Source organism: Ovis canadensis, chromosome 5, assembly GCF_042477335.2.
Source record: "Ovis canadensis isolate MfBH-ARS-UI-01 breed Bighorn chromosome 5, ARS-UI_OviCan_v2, whole genome shotgun sequence".
NCBI lineage: Eukaryota > Metazoa > Chordata > Mammalia > Artiodactyla > Bovidae > Ovis > Ovis canadensis.
In genome coordinates this window covers 31,882,350-31,900,287 of record NC_091249.1, presented here as the reverse complement: position 1 = coordinate 31,900,287, position 17,938 = coordinate 31,882,350, and the positions used below count along the sequence as shown (strand labels likewise).

Sequence of the window (17,938 nt, the reverse complement as noted above, 5' to 3'; positions counted from 1 at the left end):
CCAGCCTGCTCACTCCCACCCCAGCGCCCCCGCGCAGCATCAGACCCTCTCCTCAAATGCCTCAGGGCTAAGGTGTCCCCCTGCCTATTCTACAGCTCCCAGGTCCCATAAATGAGCACCTTGCTTTGGGCAGATCCCTGGGGACCACCAACACAGACCAGGGTGGACGGCACCCCAGTGCCCTCAGGGAACGCAGGAATGGGCCTTGGGGCCCGGGGACAGCCGGCCAGGAGCCACAGCCAGCAGAGGCCTGCCCAGTGACAGATGGCAGGTTGGGCAGGATGGATGTCTGTTGGTGGCCTCCATCTTACAGGACGTGGGGGAGACAGTGTCCCCACCCAACTTCCAGGGGTCTCTGCCCCCCGCCACAGCCCGACCACCCTGTGTCCTGTCCCCACGTGGGATCGGCCCTGAGCCGGGGACCCATACCCGAGCACACTGGGCAGTGGGGTCCTCAGTGCTGACACCCCTCCCCACTCCCCTTTACTTCAGAATCCTTCCCTTTCTCCGGGGACGAGGACGTGGGTGACCCTGAGGCCTTGAGGTCATTGCTGTCCCTGCAGTGGAAGAACAAAGCATCCAATTTCCAGGCCGAGAGGAAGTTCAACGCGGCAGCCGCCCTCACAGAGCCCTACTGCGCCATCTGCACTCTTTTCTACCCGTACAGCCAGGTGAGCCAGCGCCGTGGGACCCCAGGTCCACACCAAGCCAGGAGTGTCTGCCTGCTCCTGTGGGCGCTCCGCCAGAAGCCAGCCCTTGCACCCTGAAGAGAGGGTGTTGGGGACCAAGAACCCATTGTTTTGGGGCCACAGTGGGCTCAGGGGAGAGCCTGGCTGGCGGGGCATGAAGCTAAGGCCCCAGTGAGGGCTACGGGGAGAGAGCCTGGGGTCTGAATTTCACTGGAAGGTAACTTACTCACAGGTATCAAAGAGGATACAAGTGCAGGAAGCGCTGTTCTCTGAGACGCCCTCAGCCTGACCCCGGGGCCCAGGAGTGGGCCAGGGAAGGGCCTGCGTGGTGAGCAGGGGTCTGGAAGCCCTACCAGCATGGGGCTGATGACGGTGGGCTGGGGCCAGGCAAAGAGTCCCCGCGTGGCCTGGCCCGGACACAGCCCCGACTCTGTCCTGAGTTCCCAAGTCGTGAACCTGGCCTCTCCCCGCGTTCTGCCCTGAGCCGTCCACTGCCAGGTTTCCTTCTTCACCTGTTTGCTGCCCTGGCCCTGACCGCTGCCTGCCTCCTGCCCTTCCTGCTAGCGTCTCACCACAACCACACACGGCCCGGATGGAAACGCCCAGCCCTCGGCCTCTCCACGTGCCCCACAGCCATCCTCTCCTGTGACGCCTGCCACCACCCCCACATAGTATGCCCTGTGCTGTCCCCCAGCATCTCCCATGCACCCACCCAGCTCCCTGCCTGGCCAGGTGGATTTCTGTACATTCTTTGGTTCCATCCCACTTGCTACCTCTTCCAGGAAGCCTTCCTGGATCTGCTGTCCCTGGCTGACTCAGGCCCACCTCTGCTTTTGCTCCTGCCCTCTGTTTATCAGCCCTGGAGGAGAGAATCAGATCTCACTTGCTTTGTGATCCCCAACTCCTAGCCTAGTGTCAGACGTTTTCCATGCATTAGCTGGGCTGACCGAGGTCTGTGCACCATGCTGGGGTGGCATGCCTGTCTCCCGGGCCCTGCTGCTCTGAGCGGCTGGGACCTGCTATCCCTAAGCGATTCAACACCTGGTAGTGGAAACAAGTAAGATGTGCCATCCGGACATCTTTGCCAGGCGTGACCTCCTCAGTGCTGCTGGCATCTGTGCTGGGAACGTCTGCTTAAGAGGCGCATCTCCTTAATTCCAGTGGCTAAGTGAAGCATCATGCCTGAACTTAATCATGCCCATGGTGCTGGCGGGCCTCCACGGCCACAGCCCTCAGCATCAGGGCCAGGCTCTGCCTGTCCTGCGTCATGGGAAGAGCTATGGCTGGACGTTGTGCCTGTCTGGAAACTAGCCAGTCCCCTCATCCAAGGTGGACCCCCCATACAGGCACATACAGTGCATCAGACCAGTGGTCCTGGTGACCGCTTTCCTTCTGCTCGAGCTGGGCAGAGTCCTCCCCTCACTCTGGGGGTGCTGGGGAGGCTCATCTGGGAGCCCCACCATCCTGTGACAGGCCCAGTGTTGCTGGATTTTCATCACAGACTCTTCATCTGATTGGATCTGGGGGGCTTGGGGGACTGGGGTACAGCGGTCATGGCGTGCAAGTCATAAGTATAGATACACAGGTAATATGGCATCAGGTGATGGTCAGGACCACGAGGCTGACAGTGGGCAAAGGCTTGGGGGCTGCTGGTCACGTGAGCGAGAGATGAGCACCCCAGATGGTGGGAACTGCACATGCAAAGGCCCTGGGGCAGGGCCCAGCCTGGCATTTGGGGTGTTGGGGAGGGACAGCGAGGAGGCCCCTGTGGCTGGAGCAGAGCAAGCCCAGGGCAGTGGGGGCAAGCCAGTCAAGGACTGTGGGGTGGCGTCTGTGCTGGGTCTGGATGTAACTCTTAAGTGGGAGAGTTTGTGGCTGGGTGGGACACGATCTGACTCTCTAGAGGAGGATCTCTCAGGGGACTTCTGAAGCAGGGCTGGGGTCTGGGAGGGTGTCAGGGAGAACTTGTGGTGGGGCAGCTGCAGGTGTCCCAGTAGGGTAAGCTGGGGCTGGAGGTCCCGCCTGCCCTAGGGTGGGCTCTCTGCTGAAGGCGTCCGTTCCTGCAGTCCCTGCAGACTGAGAAGGAGGCTCCCCAGGCTGCCCTCGGGGAGGGCCCGTCGGCCATCCCACCTTCTAGAAGCGGCCAGAAGACGCGGCCGCTGATCCCCGAGATGTGTTTCACGGCCAGCGGGGAGAACACGGAGCCGCTCCCCGCCAACTCCTACATCGGCGACGACGGGACCAGCCCGCTGATCGCCTGCGCCAAGTGCTGTCTGCAGGTCCATGCCAGTGAGTGCTGGGCCAACACCTGGGGGCTGTAGGTGGGCGGCGCGTCTGCGGGGCAGGGCCGCCCCTCCCTCTGGCTGCTGCTTCCAGCATATAGAAGGACCTGGTGTCATGGCATCAGGGTCTCCATCCTTGGGGGGCAGACGTCCTGCTGCCCCCCAGTCAAGGTAGGCCTGCCCGACACTTCCTTCTGGAAGGTTCCACTGTGGCCTGCCCTCTCCTCCCAGGGCCTGGGGGGCAGCAGATCGGGTCCCTATCAGGGTCTGTGACGCTTTTAAATGCTGTGCCTTGGGGCTGAGGCTGGAATTGATGGTAAAGCTGAGATTCTGCAGAGGTCCAGGAATCTGATTGCAGAGGTCCAGGAATCTGATTTATCTCTCCCGTCGGTGATTCCCCCCCCCCCCCACCTCTCCCCAAAATCCTGAAAGCCCAACCTACCAGAGATAGGAAGATGGATGTCTGTTCCCTTCTTGGGTGGAAGGGGGTGGCGAACATCAGATTGTGGTCCAGGATGGCGAGAAAGCTTCCTGGAGATGGTTAGTTTTGGTGTGGCCTGTGGAGGAAGCTCGCCATACATCTCTGGCGCCTTGCCCCTGCCAAGGCCTGCCTGGAGCTGGCTCTGTCTCCTGGCTGGCGTCTGGCTCTGAGACACGCTCCCTGGGTGTTGGGTGTGGGGAGCGGGTGGCAGCAGCGGAGCCCACCACCCTGCTTCCCTCGAGGGGCCCCGCCCAGCTACGTCAGTGGAGAGAAGGCTTAGGAGACAAGGCTCAGCACAGGCGTCTCCTTTGGGACCTGGCACTAGACAGAGGGGGAGCCCGCACCTCCTCCAGGAGCTGAGACCACACCCCCGGGTCCAGCCTCGTCTGAGGGCCCAGGGGACAGAGTGGGGGCCTCTTGGGTACCTTGCTGGCCCTCAGGGGCTCAGTGAGGACACAGAGCCCCCTTCCTGCTGTCCTGCTCTCTCCTGGAGTTTCCCTGGGGACCCCTTGGTACTGCCTGACAGCCCCCTGAGACTTCAGAGCCCATTTGGTGGGCAACAAGCCCCAGCTGCTTGAGGGTCCCTGCAGTATTACTGGGTGGCAGCGCCGATGAGGCGGGGCCCTGGGGCATGGCCCTCCACCCCTCCTCCATTCCCCCTCCCCATCTGTGAACCCAGCCACATCCCACAGCCAACTCCCTGGGTAATTACAGGGCCTCTCACTGCTTTCAGAAGCAATGGTTCTGAACTCCGGACTCCCAAGGCCCACTTTTCATCTTATGCAACGTCTGGGTCCCCTTGCTGCTCTCTCAGCTCCTCCCAGACTGGGGTAGGGGGCAAGGGCCAGGCTGAGCCTCCGACCCGGAGGAGCTCTGGCGGCAGAGTCGGGGGCGGGGAGCCTGCTGTCCTTCCCCATCCCTTTCCAGACTTTCTCGGGCTCTGTGTGCAGTGGTCCGGATTGAGGCCGAGCAGGTGGTGAGCGCAGTTACTGCATCCGGAACCCCCCGCCCTCCCCCCACTGGCCTTTGATAGCCTGCCCGCAGCCATGGCGACAGACTCGCTTGCCCTGTCTTCTAGGTTGCTACGGCATCCGCCCGGAGCTGGTCAACGAGGGCTGGACGTGTTCCCGGTGCACGGCCCACGCCTGGACTGCGGTAACTCGCCCCTGCAGCTGGGGTGGTGCTCTGAAAGCCAGCGCGGCCTGTGGGGGAGCCGGGCCTGGGCCCCGGGCTCGCCCGATCCCGCGGGGAGACCTTGGGCTGGCTGCCTCACCTCCTTGGGTCTCGGGTGGAGCCCATCGCTTCGGTGGCCGCTAGTGTGAAATGTAAGGACCGCTGGCGGGGGCCGAAGCAGATTCCGGAGCAGCAGGCGGGCGGTCCCGCCCTGCACACCCCTCAACGAGTTGTCTGGTCCCCGCAGGAGTGCTGCCTGTGCAACCTCCGGGGAGGCGCTCTGCAGATGACGACCGACCGGAGGTGGGTGGAAGGGCCCCTTCTAGGGGACGGGGGTACCTGAGGGGCGACTCGGGACAGGGACAGGACCAGCAGGAGTAGATGAGGTCCTGTCGGCTTGGCAGGCCCATGCCCACAGCTTTGATATGACCCTAGAGGGGACGAGGCCCACCTGTGACCCCTGACCCCTTCCGCTCCTCCCCCAGGTGGGTCCATGTGATCTGCGCCATCGCTGTGCCGGAAGTGCGGTTCCTGAACGTGATGGAGCGCCACCCCGTGGACATCAGCGGCATTCCCGAGCAGCGGTGGAAGCTGGTAGGGGGCCCTTGAGTGCTGCCCCGAGGGTGGGGTAGCTGCCTCGGAGCCAGGAGGTGGTTTCAGTGTGGCCAGCAAGTTACTCTTTGAGTAGGCAGGGGGTGCCTCTCTGTGGCTCAATTTCCTGCTTTTTACACAGAAAAGCCACCGGCGCTCTGCCCAGTTCTTTCTTGCTTAACTTGTAATCGGCGATCAAATGGAATTTTAAGAACATAATAGGCAAGAAGATCTTCATCAGACGTAACTGAAAATTCACACACGTTAAATAGCAGCTGCCAGTTTCCCTTCCCTCAGCCCCAGAAATCACCTGTCCTCTCTGCTTCTGTAGGTTTGTCCTCGCTTCCTCTTGGACATGCAGATTTGCAGCAGGCGACTCGCTTATTTCACGGAGCATAACGTCCTCAGTGTGCACCTGTGTGGCTGCAGATGGCAGGGTTGCCTTCTTTTTCATGGCCGAGTAGCATTCCATTGTGTCTCTACAGTGCGTCGTCTTCGTTTTCTCTCCGCGGATGCTTAGGTTGTTTCCAGGTCGTGCCTGTTGTAAGCAGTGCTGCTGTGAACATGGGGGTGCAGGTATCTTTTCAAGACAGTGATTTTGTTTCCTTCAGCAAAAGACCCATGAGTGGAATTGCCGGATCATATGGTAGTTCTTTTTTAACTTTTTGAGGAACCACCGTACTGTGTTCCATAGCAGCTACGCCAGTGTGGGTTCTGACCAGCAGTGTGTCATTTCCTTTTCTTTCTGTCCTCGCCAATACGTGTTATCTCGTGTCTTCTGGATGGTGGCCATTCTAAAGGTGGTTTTGATTTGCACTTCCCAGATAATTACTGATGTTGACATCTGCTTACATAGCTGTTGGCCGTCTGTATGTTTTCTTAGAGAAATGTCTAGGCAAGTCCTTTGCCCATTTTTAAACTGGGCTTTTTTGCCTTTTTTGCTCCTCAGCTGTGGGAGCACTGTCTCTGGCTCCTCTAAGGAGCATAGCCATCCTTGGGCAGGAGTGGTCTTGCAAGTTTCAAGTTCCTCCGGCTCTTGCTGATAATGTCTCCTCCCCACCCTCCCCCGATCTGGGGCAGCCTTCGGGGCAGTAAGCCGTAGTCAGTAAGCAAACACTGGCTTTCATTCTCAGCTCTGCGACCAGCCAGCTGTGTGACTCCAGACAGAGTCCTTGATCTCTCTGTGCTCAGTCTTCTTCTCCATAAAATGGGGCTTCTAACAATCCCCTGCATGGGGAGCATGAGCTGGGCCACAAAGGGAAGTGCACCAGCGCCTGCTCCCAGGTCATCACCTATGAGTCTGCAGGGTGGCCTTGTGGGGAACATGTAGGGAGTGGGATGTGTCTTACAGCCCCCAGGAGATGGGTCATTGGCCCGGGGTACGGACAGCATCCTGGCTGTTCTTGCCTGGTTTATTTCCCAGCTGCCTGGGACAGGGCCTGGGTACAGAGGCTTCCAGGCCTCCAGCGGGCAGGAGGCAGAGAAACAGGGCTGTAATTGGTGAGCCTGGTGAGAAGGCCCAAGTGAAGGCTCAGAGGCACCACCCTGGAGCTCCTAGGTGCAGGGCCTCCGGGCAGGGCAGAGTGGGTGGCTGGTGGGAGCCATGTGGCAGGGGAAGGGGCCTGGTCAGGAAACGTGGGGCTCAGGCCAATGCCAGCCCCGCCGGTCAGGATGGGTGTTAGGAAGAGGCTGCAGCGGCAGTGATTTCTCCAGGATCGCGGGCGGCAGAGGCCTCATTATTCAGGTGGAGTGATGGCGCGGTGTGCGGCGCCAGATAGATCCTGCCTCCCAGACGCTTTATGGATCATCTGACATTTCCAGCTTGCAGCCTCTTCATTACCGGCACTTGTAACGATGAATTAAAAATCCTTTTACACGAGGCTCGCTTGTACTGCCTAATGGAGCCTCACAAGGAAGCTGGCAGTTAACTCCTGCTTGTCCGGCCGCCTGCCTGCCTTCCCAGGGGCACGTGCCAGCCGCAGGCCTGGGGACGGTCATGCCTGGCCATCTGCCCATCCTTCCGTCCCCAGGATTCTCTGGCCGCTGACCCTGGTGAGTAGCGGCTGCCCCAGCCGGCTGGTAGCTTGAGCCTGCTGCCCATCCCCTCACCAGCCCGGATCAGCTTAGGGGGCAGTAGAAGTGAGGCTGTCAGGGCAGGCGCTCAGACCAGCTCTGCCCTTCTCCTCAGCTCTGCCTTGAGGTGTCACATCTTGATGGAAGGGAAGGTGGATGTGTTTGCCAAAATTGGCAGGAAGGCCAGGGGCGGCAGGGAATGGCTTGACGGGGGAAAGGCCTGAGACACAGGACTGTGCCTCGCGGCCTCTGTGGCTGTTGGTGCAGCAGCTGCGGCCCTCAGCCTCCTCCCACGGCCCATCCTGCACCATCCCCCGACCCCCCGTCTCCTGCCCCCACCTCACAGCCTCCAATGAGGGAGATCCGGACAGGACTCAGCCTGAGGTCATGGCCGGGCAGACGGCCCCATGGGGGCCTGGCCCGCTTTCCTCATGCTGTGGACACTCAGAGCGGCGAGCTGCCCACCGGCCGGGCTTCTCCCGGGCCTTGGCTCTGGGGTCTCTGCCTCCTGGTGCGGAGCCCAGTTCTCAAGGGCCATGTCATGTGTCTCCCCTCCCCGCCACAGGCCAGCGGGAGAATCAGGGATCAACAGTCTAACAATGAGATTTCATTGCCATCGACCGGCACGGGGCTGCACTCCTGCAGCGCCCTTGCTGTGGGGCTTCTCTGGCTTTTGAACGTGGTTTACAGAGCGATAAAGGCCGGCTTATTAAACGCCCAGAGTCGTCGGCAGGTGGCTGCTGAGTGGCAGCAGGGTGTGGGCATGGGCACAGTGTTGATGGCTTGGGAGCTGACACCCAGCAGGGCAGGTCACCCAGGCGGGTGTTCCCACAGTGAGGGCCCCCTGCCCCTCCTTATGAAGGGCCACACTGCAGTGTTTTTCATTCAAAATTAAGATAAAATCCCCCATTTCAGTGGCTTTAACTCCATTCACAGATTTAGGTAACCATCATCTCTAGCTAGTTCTAGAACATTCCACCGCCGCAGAAAGACCGGCCCCCCTGATTGGGTGACTGCCAACCCCCCGCCAGCCCCTGGAAACCCCTGACCCCACTGCCTGTCTCTGTGGATTGGCCTGTTCTGGACGTTTCCCATCAGTAGAGTCACACCGGCTTTCTGTGTCTGCTTCTCTCGCTGAGCATGCTGTTTTCAGGGTCCCTCCACATGGTAGCAAGGTGCCTGCTCAGGCAGCTCTATGGAGGGGCTGGTGGAAAAGAGGTCTAGAGGTGCTCCTGGGGGCCAGCTGCAGGCTGAGTTGGTGGGCCTGGGGTGGTCAAGACGCTCCCAGGATGACCCCTCCATGGGGCCAGGCCCCTGCACTCCGGCTTCGGGTTTCAAAGTCACTCCCAGGAGACAGACCTAGGGGCCCAGCAGGGCAGGGGCTCCCAGCGCCAGGGGGCGGAGGTGCCAGCCGGAGCCCTGTTCCCACTGCCGTGCCCCCACAGAAGTGTGTGTACTGCCGGAAGCGGATGAAGAAAGTGCCGGGCGCCTGCGTCCAGTGCTCCTGCGAGCATTGCTCCACCTCCTTCCACGTGACCTGCGCCCACGCCGCCGGCGTGCTCATGGAGCCGGATGACTGGCCCTACGTCGTCTCCATCACCTGCTTCAAGCACAAGTCGGGGGGCCACAACGTGAGTGCCCGTCTGCCCCCCGGTCTGTCCCCCTGCCCCTCTGTCCCGCTGTGTGCTGACATCCCCTCCACCCGCAGGTCCAGGTGATGAGGGCCGTGTCCTTGGGCCAGGTGGTCATCACCAAGAACCGCAACGGGCTTTACTACCGGTGCCGCGTCATCGGCACCACCACGCAGACCTTCTATGAAGTGAACTTTGATGACGGGTCCTACAGCGACAACCTGTATCCGGAGAGCATCACTGTGAGCGGCGAGGGGCGGGGCAGGGGGCAGCGCAGGCGCAGGGCGGGCATTGCCCTTAGGATGCTGGGGGGTGGCCCGATTCCTCACGGGCATCTCCTGCTGGAGAGTTCTGCAGGAGGGCAGGCCACAGGGCAGGGTGGCAGCAGACGCTGGGCACCCGCCCATAGCTCACCCTGACAGTTTAAGCTGAGAGCACCACCTGCTTCTGGTTGGGACCTTTCTACTGAATGGGACCTTTCTTAGCCCAGGCCAGCGTGGTGACCAAGGCCAAGGGCGCCCCTCACCCCGTCCCATCCTTCCCTCCACAGAGTAGAGACTGTGCCCGGTTGGGCCCGCCACCCGAGGGCGAGTTTGTGGAGCTCCGGTGGACTGACGGCAACCTCTACAGGGCCAAATTCATTTCCTCTGTGACCAGTCACATCTACCAGGTGAGGGGGTCCTGTTTGCCGGGTATGGGCTGGGGTGGAGCCCTCAGCAGGGTCCTTTGGAGACTGTGGAGCTAGCCTCTGAGGTCAGCGCAGGAGGGAAGGCAGGAAGGCCTTCTGACTGTCCCATATTTTCCCCTTTGGAGATGTCTTCTCGATTGTGTGTGTGTGTGGTAGAACATACTTAACGAAATTTACCACTTTCACCATTTTTTAAATGTACAATTCAGTGCCCCTGATTTTTTTTAAAAAATCAAGTTGGTTGTGAGTTTTTTCTCATGATCATGGAAGAAAAGTTATTGACGTGTGAAATCTTACAAGAAAATTCACCCCCTATCCCAGTGACGAAGACAATGACGGGTGACCCTGTGCTGTTTTCCCAGCGGTCGCCTGCAAGCCAACCGTGAGTGGGTGGGCACGGGGCTGGGCTGGGTGGGCCACTAGCTGAACTGCATCCCCTTGGCAGGTGGAGTTCGAGGATGGGTCCCAGCTGACGGTGAAGCGTGGTGATGTCTTCACCCTGGACGAAGAGCTCCCCAAGAGGGTCCGGTCCCGGCTGGTAAGTGGCCAGGAGTTGGGGCGGGGGTGGAGGCATGGCTGCCTTGGGGAGCAACCCGTCCAGGCGGCCTTGGCATCCTGCCTTGGCCTTTGCTGGTTTTGAGGCAGGAGGGGCAGTGGGAGAGTTGGCCCGGCCAGTAAGGAGGAGACAGCAGCACCCGAGCGTGGATCGCAGCTGCACGTTGGTGATGCAAAAGGGAACGAAAGAAGCTGGCCTTTTCTCATGACTTTTCGCCATCTTCTTTCTTTTGGGTTTAACCCAGAGGCAAACTTTTGAGAATCAGGGGCTGCGGCTGTGGGTGGAAGAGCCAAGTCAGAGCTGGGGTACCCAGATGCGAGGTTCCTTGGGGGACGGACAGGAGCTGCTAGGCAGACCAACGGCCTGTGTACAACCCGGCCTTGCCTCCCAAGTTCTCTGGACGGCAGGGCTCCCCCCCTGCTAGGGGGCCAGTGGCTGGGAGGCTAGGCCCCTCCTCTGCCTGCATGGGGGGGGTCACTCGCAGGACAGGATGGGGGTTCACGCAGAGGCAGGAGGGGCTGTCCCCAGCAGCCAAGGGCCATTGGCCTCCAGCAGGGCAGGCATTTGTTCCAGCCAGGCCCCCAAGCACAGCCTGTATTTCAGTCCATTCTGGCTGCTGTACCATACTGGACAACTTAAACAATCTCGTAGGATTCTGGAAGCTGGAAGTCCAAGATCAAGGCACTGGCAGGTTCAGGGTCTGGTGAGGGCAGACCCTGGTTTACGGCTAGCTGCCTTCTGTGTCCTCAGGTGGTGGCGAGAGAGAGGGCGTTCTCAGGGGTCCCTTGATAACGGCACTGATCCTGTTCTCAAGGGCCATTCTCTCATGACCTCTTCTTCCCCAACCCCATTGTGCTCTGCTGGGGCGGGGCTTCAGCATAGGACTGGACCTTGGGGGACACAGATCTCCACCCACAGTGCCCTTTCCACTAACCCCCACGCCATCTGCTCCCCTGTAGTCGGTCAGCACAGGGGCCCCGCAGGAGAGCATCTTCTCCGGAGAGGAGGTGAAGGCCGCCAAGCGCCCTCGGGTGGGCACTCCTCGCGTCGCAGAGGACTCAGGGCGGAACCCGGACTACCCGGCCTTCATGGAGAGCCTGCTGCAGGCGCAGTGCTGGCCCGGAGCCCCCTACTAGGACCACCGGCCGCCCGTGAGCCCTCGGCCCAGCAAGGCAGGCGCGGCGGGCCCTGGCGTTTGCTTGCTGTGAATCCCTGTCCTCGCCTCCCAGCCCGAGAGGCTACCTCGGCGACAGGAGCGAGCAGGACGCCGCACGCGCCCCCGGACTCAGGGAGCAGGGCCAGGCGGGCTCTGGGGGGCCGGCGGGGGTGCGCACACCACCCCCTTGACCCAGATTCGTAAACCACGTAAGCTCTTCTTCTCGTAAAAGGTGCTACTGCATTGCCTGCCTCCTGAGCAGCCGTGGAGATTGTGACTTCTGTACATACATCACCTTTGTGAGGTTCTTTCTATAAATACCTATTGTTTAAAAAAAAAAATGCAAGAAAAAAAGGAAAGAAAAGGAAAAACCACATCCCAAAGTTGTTTTCTAGATTTGTGGCTTTAAAAACAAAACGAAATGAAACAAATGTCTTTTTTTCTCAGAACCCGGTGAGCTGCCCAAGATAAAAGCAGCTCAGCTTTTTGTTTGTCATGTTTTCTGGTCTCACTTGCTGTGAGCGGTGGGGATGCGCTGTAGCAGCGGTGAGGCCTGGGGGCACTGGGAGGCAAGGGCAGGATGCCCCTGACGGTGGTGCCAGGTCACTCACTCACTCCCAGTCGTGAGATCGAGAAGGTCTGGGCAGCTGGCACCACGAGGCCAGCACCCAGCGGGAGGAGGCTGGCAGCTCCTCTGGTGGCCTCCCCCTTCTCTGCGTGGCCTTTTGCAAAATAAACGCTCTCTCTTCTGGTGGCTCCATCTTCTGCTTCTTCCCCTGGGAAGAGCCATCTCCCAGCTGAGGCCGCAGGTGGGCGGCCCTCGGGTCTGGCTGCTGCTCACACGTATGCAGGGGGTCTTCCCCAACCCCGAGGGCCTGGTACATCCTGTACAAGCTCTGTGACGCGTGAATTTGTGTGTCTGGGAGAGAGAGCTCTCAAGAGGGAATCACGGCTTTCAGCTTGGAGGGAATCTGCCCCAGAAGGCTTATGGGCTGAATTTCCAGGCAGAAAAACATGTTCCTCATTCCAGGCTAGGGGAGGAATGGTGCTCCCCACCACATCTCAGCCACCCCATGGTCCCCTGCAGAGGAGTTGAAAGCGTCATTTGCTTGTATAAAGATTTTTTAAGTTTAAAAAAGAGGTTCTAACAGTTGCCAGGCCAGAGAGAACCAAGTAAGGAAAGTGGAGAGAAGCTCCCTTGGTGGGGGGAAGGGCAGGTGCCCTAGAGGGGCGGGCGGGGCGGCGGGAGGTGCCGGGGAGTCAGCGGAATGTGGGGGTTCCCTCTGCATGCAGCAGGCCCCTGCCCCGGGGCGCTGTCCCTGTGTTCATATGTAGTTTGAAAATGCTATTTATATTGTAAAGAGAATAAAAAGAAGCAGGCAGACGCCCCTGTGGCTCCGGGTCGGGCAGGTGGGCCACCCCTGTGGCCAGGCCCTCTGGGTTCCACTCCATCCATGGTGGGTTCCTGGACCACTTGTGCAGACAGGCAGTGGCGCAGCCAAGGGGGAGCGTGCTTTCCCTATGAAGGTGTATTTGTGTCTGTTTGTGAAAGCAAGAGACAAACCCCCCACCCACCCTGATTTTTTTCCACCTGAGGTTAAGGATGCGCTGTATTTCTGCCTAATTCCCCTGCCTCTAGGTTCATAATGAATTAAAGGCTCGTGAGCACTGCGAATTACAGCTCTAGGTGGCTGCAGCGTCTTCTTTTGTCTTCTCCTCTGAGTGGGTGCCAGGGAGGTGGGCAGCAGTCTCCAGGCTGGGGTGGGCTCTGGGTGTGCCCTCCAGGAGGGAACAGGTGTGGTTCCTCCCCAAAGGGTGGCCCCACAGCCTCTGCTTTCTGCCTCCAGGATGGAGGAAGTTTCCATACAGAGCTAGACATCTAAAGCTTGTGTCCACACAGACATCTGGCCCCCGAGGCTTTTGAGTCTCCCTGGGGCGAGGCCCTCTCCCCCCTGCCTTCCCAGCCTCTGCCCAGTTCTTGTGACACCTGAGCCAGGGGTCGTATTTTGTGGTGGGCAGCCATTGGGCCTATGTGAGACAGCAGGGTCCACGTGGGGTGAGGCTGTCCCCCCCCCCCCCAGTATTCGTGAACGTGTTACTCATTCAGCCAGTACCCAGGATAGAGCAGTAGTTGTGACGGAAGTGGGAGAGGTGGACGGCATATAAGATGGGATGTCAGCTGGGATGTAAACAGTAGGAGGTCCTGAGGAAGATGAGAGGGTGAGGCAGGGGGACATCTTGGGGCACAGCCAGTGCAAAAGCCCTGGGACAGCACCATGCCTGGATTTCGTCCCTTGCACAGCTTGTGGGATGTTAGTTCCCCAACCAGGAATCAAACCCGTGACTTCTGGCAATGGAAGCACCAAGTCTTAACCACTGGACCACCAGGGAAGTACCCATGCCTGGTATTTTGGAGGAATAGTTGAGTGGGACCATGTGACTACAGCAGAGCAAGGGGGAGGGAGGGAGGGGGAGAGAGGGAGGAGACGAGGGCAGGGAGGGGATGGGACAGGTCATGTAGGGTGTTGTGGGCTGCAGGAAGGCTGGGGCATTCACCCCAGGGAAGTGGGAGCCTGAGAGGGTTGTGGGCAGAGGAGAGGCGGGGCCTGACTCTGCCTCTGCTCACTGGTGCCCTGCCCTCTGACCCCTGAGAGGAGGACAGACCATGGGGTGAGGTGGGAGCCTGGGGACCAGGGCAGAATGGAAACACTGAGCATCTCGAAAGATGGCTTTTGAGGTGAGCTGGGCTCTCACGGCTAGACATGGGGCTGAGGGCTGAGAGAAGGCATTTAGGATACATCAGCAGATGGGCCTGGGGGCTGTGGACAGGGCGCTCCTCTGGGCCTCAGTTTTTCTTCTGCAGAACAAGCATCCTTAAGGGTGCTGTGTCCTGAGCAAATTTCCTCCAATGAAGTATCCACCCAGCCACTGCCACCCTCAGCCTGCTTCTCCGACCCTTTGCAGAGATGCTGCCTCCGGCACCCCACAAAGCCCCCAGGACTCAGTTTCCCTATCTGCTACAGGGGACTCTCTGCAACACTGACCAGGTGAGTCAGCATCCTCTGACCCTCCCCGGGGCCTGGAGGATGTGGTCGGTCCTCAGTGGTGAGGAGGGGGCCACAGACAGCAGCAGCGTGAATGGCTGACCCAGGTGGTCTCAGCACGGTTGCAGATGGATCTCTGTCCTCAATGCTGTCCGAAATATTATAAAATGGGGAGGTAGTTTGGGACAGGCCACCATGGGCTGAGGCCAGGGCCAAGACACCAGGCTGACTCCACGACTGAGCAGCCGCATGGAACCTACGGGATCTGTGGCATCCAGGCACTGGGCCCAACGCTGGAGTCTGATAAAGTTATAAGGTGGCAAATATCAACTGCCCTGTGCCAGGACCTGGGAGGTGGCTGAGGAAGTGGGGGTAAGATCACTGCTTCTCTGGAATTTATATATAGAGTTCAGGAAAGCAGGCAAGTGATGAAAACATAAGGCACCATAAACACAGCTTTGACATGTGCCCTGAAAGACGAGAGAGGGAGCAAGATGGAAGGTAAGCCATGCTCACAGAGACCTGTCAGGGTCCCAGAGAGGTGATATTCAGATCTGACCCCTCAAGGGAGGTCGGTCAGGTTCAGGCGGGGCATGTGGTGCATGGTATGGAATACCCCAGCCTCTGCGGTCAAGGTCCCTGCAACCTACAGCCCTCAAGTCAAATCCAGCTCTCCTACAAATAAAGTTTTGTTGGCACATAGGCATACCCATTCATTGAGTACCATCTATGGCGGCCTTTGCTCTACAAGGGAGGGCTGAGCAGTAGCGGTGGAGACCGCCTGGTGCCCCAAGAGCTAGACATACACTGTCTGGCCCTTTACAGAAAAAGTTGCGCTCATTTTAGAGCGAGTGAGAAATGGCAGCCTCCTTACGCCTGCCCTGTACCTGGGACAGAATCATTTTCCCGTGGGGCATTCCTCAATGCCCAGACCCGCCTTACCTCCTAGAGGCCCCTGGTTAGGCTCACTGTCTATAGCCTCCACCCCTGCAAAGAGCGTGGTGGAAAGAGGACTTTGGCTTGGGCCCCTTCATCCATTTGTTCATCCACCAAGGGCTCCGCCCTCCACATCTGGAGCATCCCTGCTCATCCTGCTGATTGCTGAAGGGAAGCCCAAACACGCCCCATGTCCAACCCATTGGGCTGCCCCACCTCCCCAAGTTGCCTTCTTTGGCCAGTGCAGAGAGGGACAGTGGGTCTAGGCCTCTGTTGGCCTCTGTGGTCTACAAGTCCTGGCTCTAAGCCCCACTGTCATGATTCACAGCTTTTATGAAAGTGAATGTGATAGTCGTGCCCAACTCTGCAGTTCTCCAGGCTGGAATACTGGAGTGGGTAGCCATTCCCTTCTCCAGGGGATCTTCCCAACCCAGGGATCGAACCCAGGTCTCCTGCACTGCAGGCAGATTCTTTAGCAGCTGAGCTACCAGGGAAGCCCAAGAATACTGGAGTGGATAGCCTATCTCTTCTCCAGCAGATCTTCCTGACCCAGGAATCGAACCCAGGTCTCCTGCATTGCAGGCAGATTCTTTACCAGCTGAGCTACCAGGGAAGCCACAGCTTTTATGCTGGTGCTGAAATCTTTGTGTGCCCGCTCCTCCCTCTCCCCAGCACCAACTGTCCCGCCTCCTCTACTGGCCACCCATCCAGGCTGCCCCGCTCCGCACCCCAGAGAGACAGCTCAGGGACATAGAACCACAGTCCCAAGATCACCACAGGGAGAAATATTCCCCAAGACAGACCCTAAAAGGCCCAGAGGCCAGGCTCAGAGAACCCTGCAGCTCTCAGCCGGGCTGGGGGACCATTGCCAGGGAGTGTTATTTATGGATTAGATTTCCAGAGCACTTTTGCTCCTTTAATGGAGAAAATAAGAATTACTTGCTGCCATAGGCAGCACAAGGGGTGACAGACGGCAGCCGGCAGAGGCGAGGCCAGGAGGGATGAGTGTCTGGGTGCCTGGCGTCTCTCTGGTGCAGCATCCATCCTGCTGGGTGATAGGGACAGATGGCTCTTTTCCCAGCAGCTTCCTGGGGGAGGAGCAGGGGCCCTTCCAGGCCAGGACAGCCTCCCTCCCACTCTCGCAGGTGACCTCCACTGGTCCCAGAACACTTTCTGCTCTGTTGCCCCCATATTAGTTTCAAATCACCATTAACCGGTGGCTTAGAACACCAGACATGCATTCCTTGCCTATCCTGGAGGCCGGAAGCTTGAGACCGAGCTGTCACAAGGCTGTACTCTCTCCAGGGGAGAATGCTTCCTGTCTCTTCCAGCTTCTGGTGGCCCCAGGCATCACTCCATCCTCTGTCTCTGTCTTCACACGCCATCTGTGTGACTGTGTCTTCCCTATGTCTCCAGTGTCCCTCAGCCTCTCTCTGGTACAGGGACACCAGTGATTGGATTTAGGGCCACCTGGATCATCCAGGACCTGCTTGTCATCCCAAAATCCTTGACTTAGTCACAGCTGCAGAGACGCTTTTCCAGAATAGGGTCATAGTCACAAGTTAGGGGAAGAAGGGCATGATCGTGTTTTGGGGGGAGCCCCCAGGCAAGCCACTCCAGGTTCCTCCCGTCACCGCAGCCCCAGTGACCCCCTCCTACATGATTGTGAACCCCATAAGCATAAAGACAGTCTTTGCCCCATCGGCAACCCCCATGTTCAGCCAGCCTAGAGCCTGACAGGTGGATGGGCCCTAAAGAGCTTAAGGAGGTTGGTGACCTACAAGGGCTAGTGGGATGGGGTATAATTAGGGGAGAGGGGGAACAGTAGCTGGAGTGAAGAGGGGATGGCCCACTCTGAGTATACCTTCTGAAACAGCTCTGACTCTTACAGTCTTTATCTCACATCCCCCAAACAATAGCTAATTAAAATCATCCAGAATGTGGTGGGAACCCCAAAATGGAAAACGGTAACACGTGAACCCAACTGCGCTGTAAACGAAAAGGAGGGAGAGAGAAAGGAGCTGATCGAAGTAACTTTTGAAATGTATCTTGAGTGGCTACTGTTAAGCTAGAAACAAAAATACCTATACACCAATTCTGGTCTCCAGTAGAAACCCTAGTTTTCCCAAGTAAGCCAAGCTGTAGCTCCTTTCTAGTGAAATTCGCTCAGTTGTGTCTGACTGCAATCCCATGGACTATACAGTCTATGGAGTTTTCCAGGCCAGAATACTGGAGTGGGTAGCTCTTCCCCCCTCTAGGGGATCTTCCCAACCCAAAGATCAAACCCAGGTCTCCCACATTGCAGGTGGGTTCTTTACCAGCTGAGCCACCAGGGAAGCCCAAGAATACTGAAGTGGGTAGCCTACCCTTCTCAGTGTATCTTCCCAACCCAGGAACCAAACGAGGGTCTCCTGCATTGCAGGCGATTCTTTACCAGCTGAGCTACCAGGGAAGACCTATATGAATCCTGGGGCTGGACAAATAAGTCAATAAAATTGTAGATGATGAGAGCCGGGTTCCTCTCAGAGAAAGAAATTACAAGTAAGTCAAGAAGGCAGGAAGGTAGAACAAACCATGTGCTAGGCTGGAACCAGAAGTCCCAGTATTAATTCATGGTCCTCGATATATAGAGAAAGAT

The 17,938-nt window shown here is 58.6% G+C and overlaps 1 protein-coding gene across 6 annotated transcripts in view; it reads left to right on the top strand.

The window, feature by feature from the left end:
* KDM4B (lysine demethylase 4B) overlaps positions 1-13,000 on the top strand; it is a 116,943-nt gene extending 103,943 nt beyond the window's left edge. For 4 of the 6 annotated variants that reach the window (XM_069591415.1, XM_069591416.1, XM_069591417.1 and 1 more), the window contains 10 exons: positions 493-671; positions 2,756-2,978; positions 4,531-4,607; positions 4,873-4,928; positions 5,111-5,219; positions 8,735-8,920; positions 8,998-9,162; positions 9,471-9,590; positions 10,054-10,146; positions 11,124-13,000. In XM_069591415.1, coding sequence (XP_069447516.1) covers positions 493-671; positions 2,756-2,978; positions 4,531-4,607; positions 4,873-4,928; positions 5,111-5,219; positions 8,735-8,920; positions 8,998-9,162; positions 9,471-9,590; positions 10,054-10,146; positions 11,124-11,300 — 1,385 coding nt within the window. In that variant the 3' untranslated portion in view covers positions 11,301-13,000. Of the gene's footprint in view, positions 1-492; positions 672-2,755; positions 2,979-4,530; positions 4,778-4,872; positions 4,929-5,110; positions 5,220-5,547; positions 5,862-8,734; positions 8,921-8,997; positions 9,163-9,470; positions 9,591-10,053; positions 10,147-11,123 lie in introns of those variants that run through there. The other 2 variants (XR_011257218.1, XM_069591418.1) reach the window with 2 other exon arrangements.
* The last annotated feature ends 4,938 nt before the right edge of the window (positions 13,001-17,938 follow it).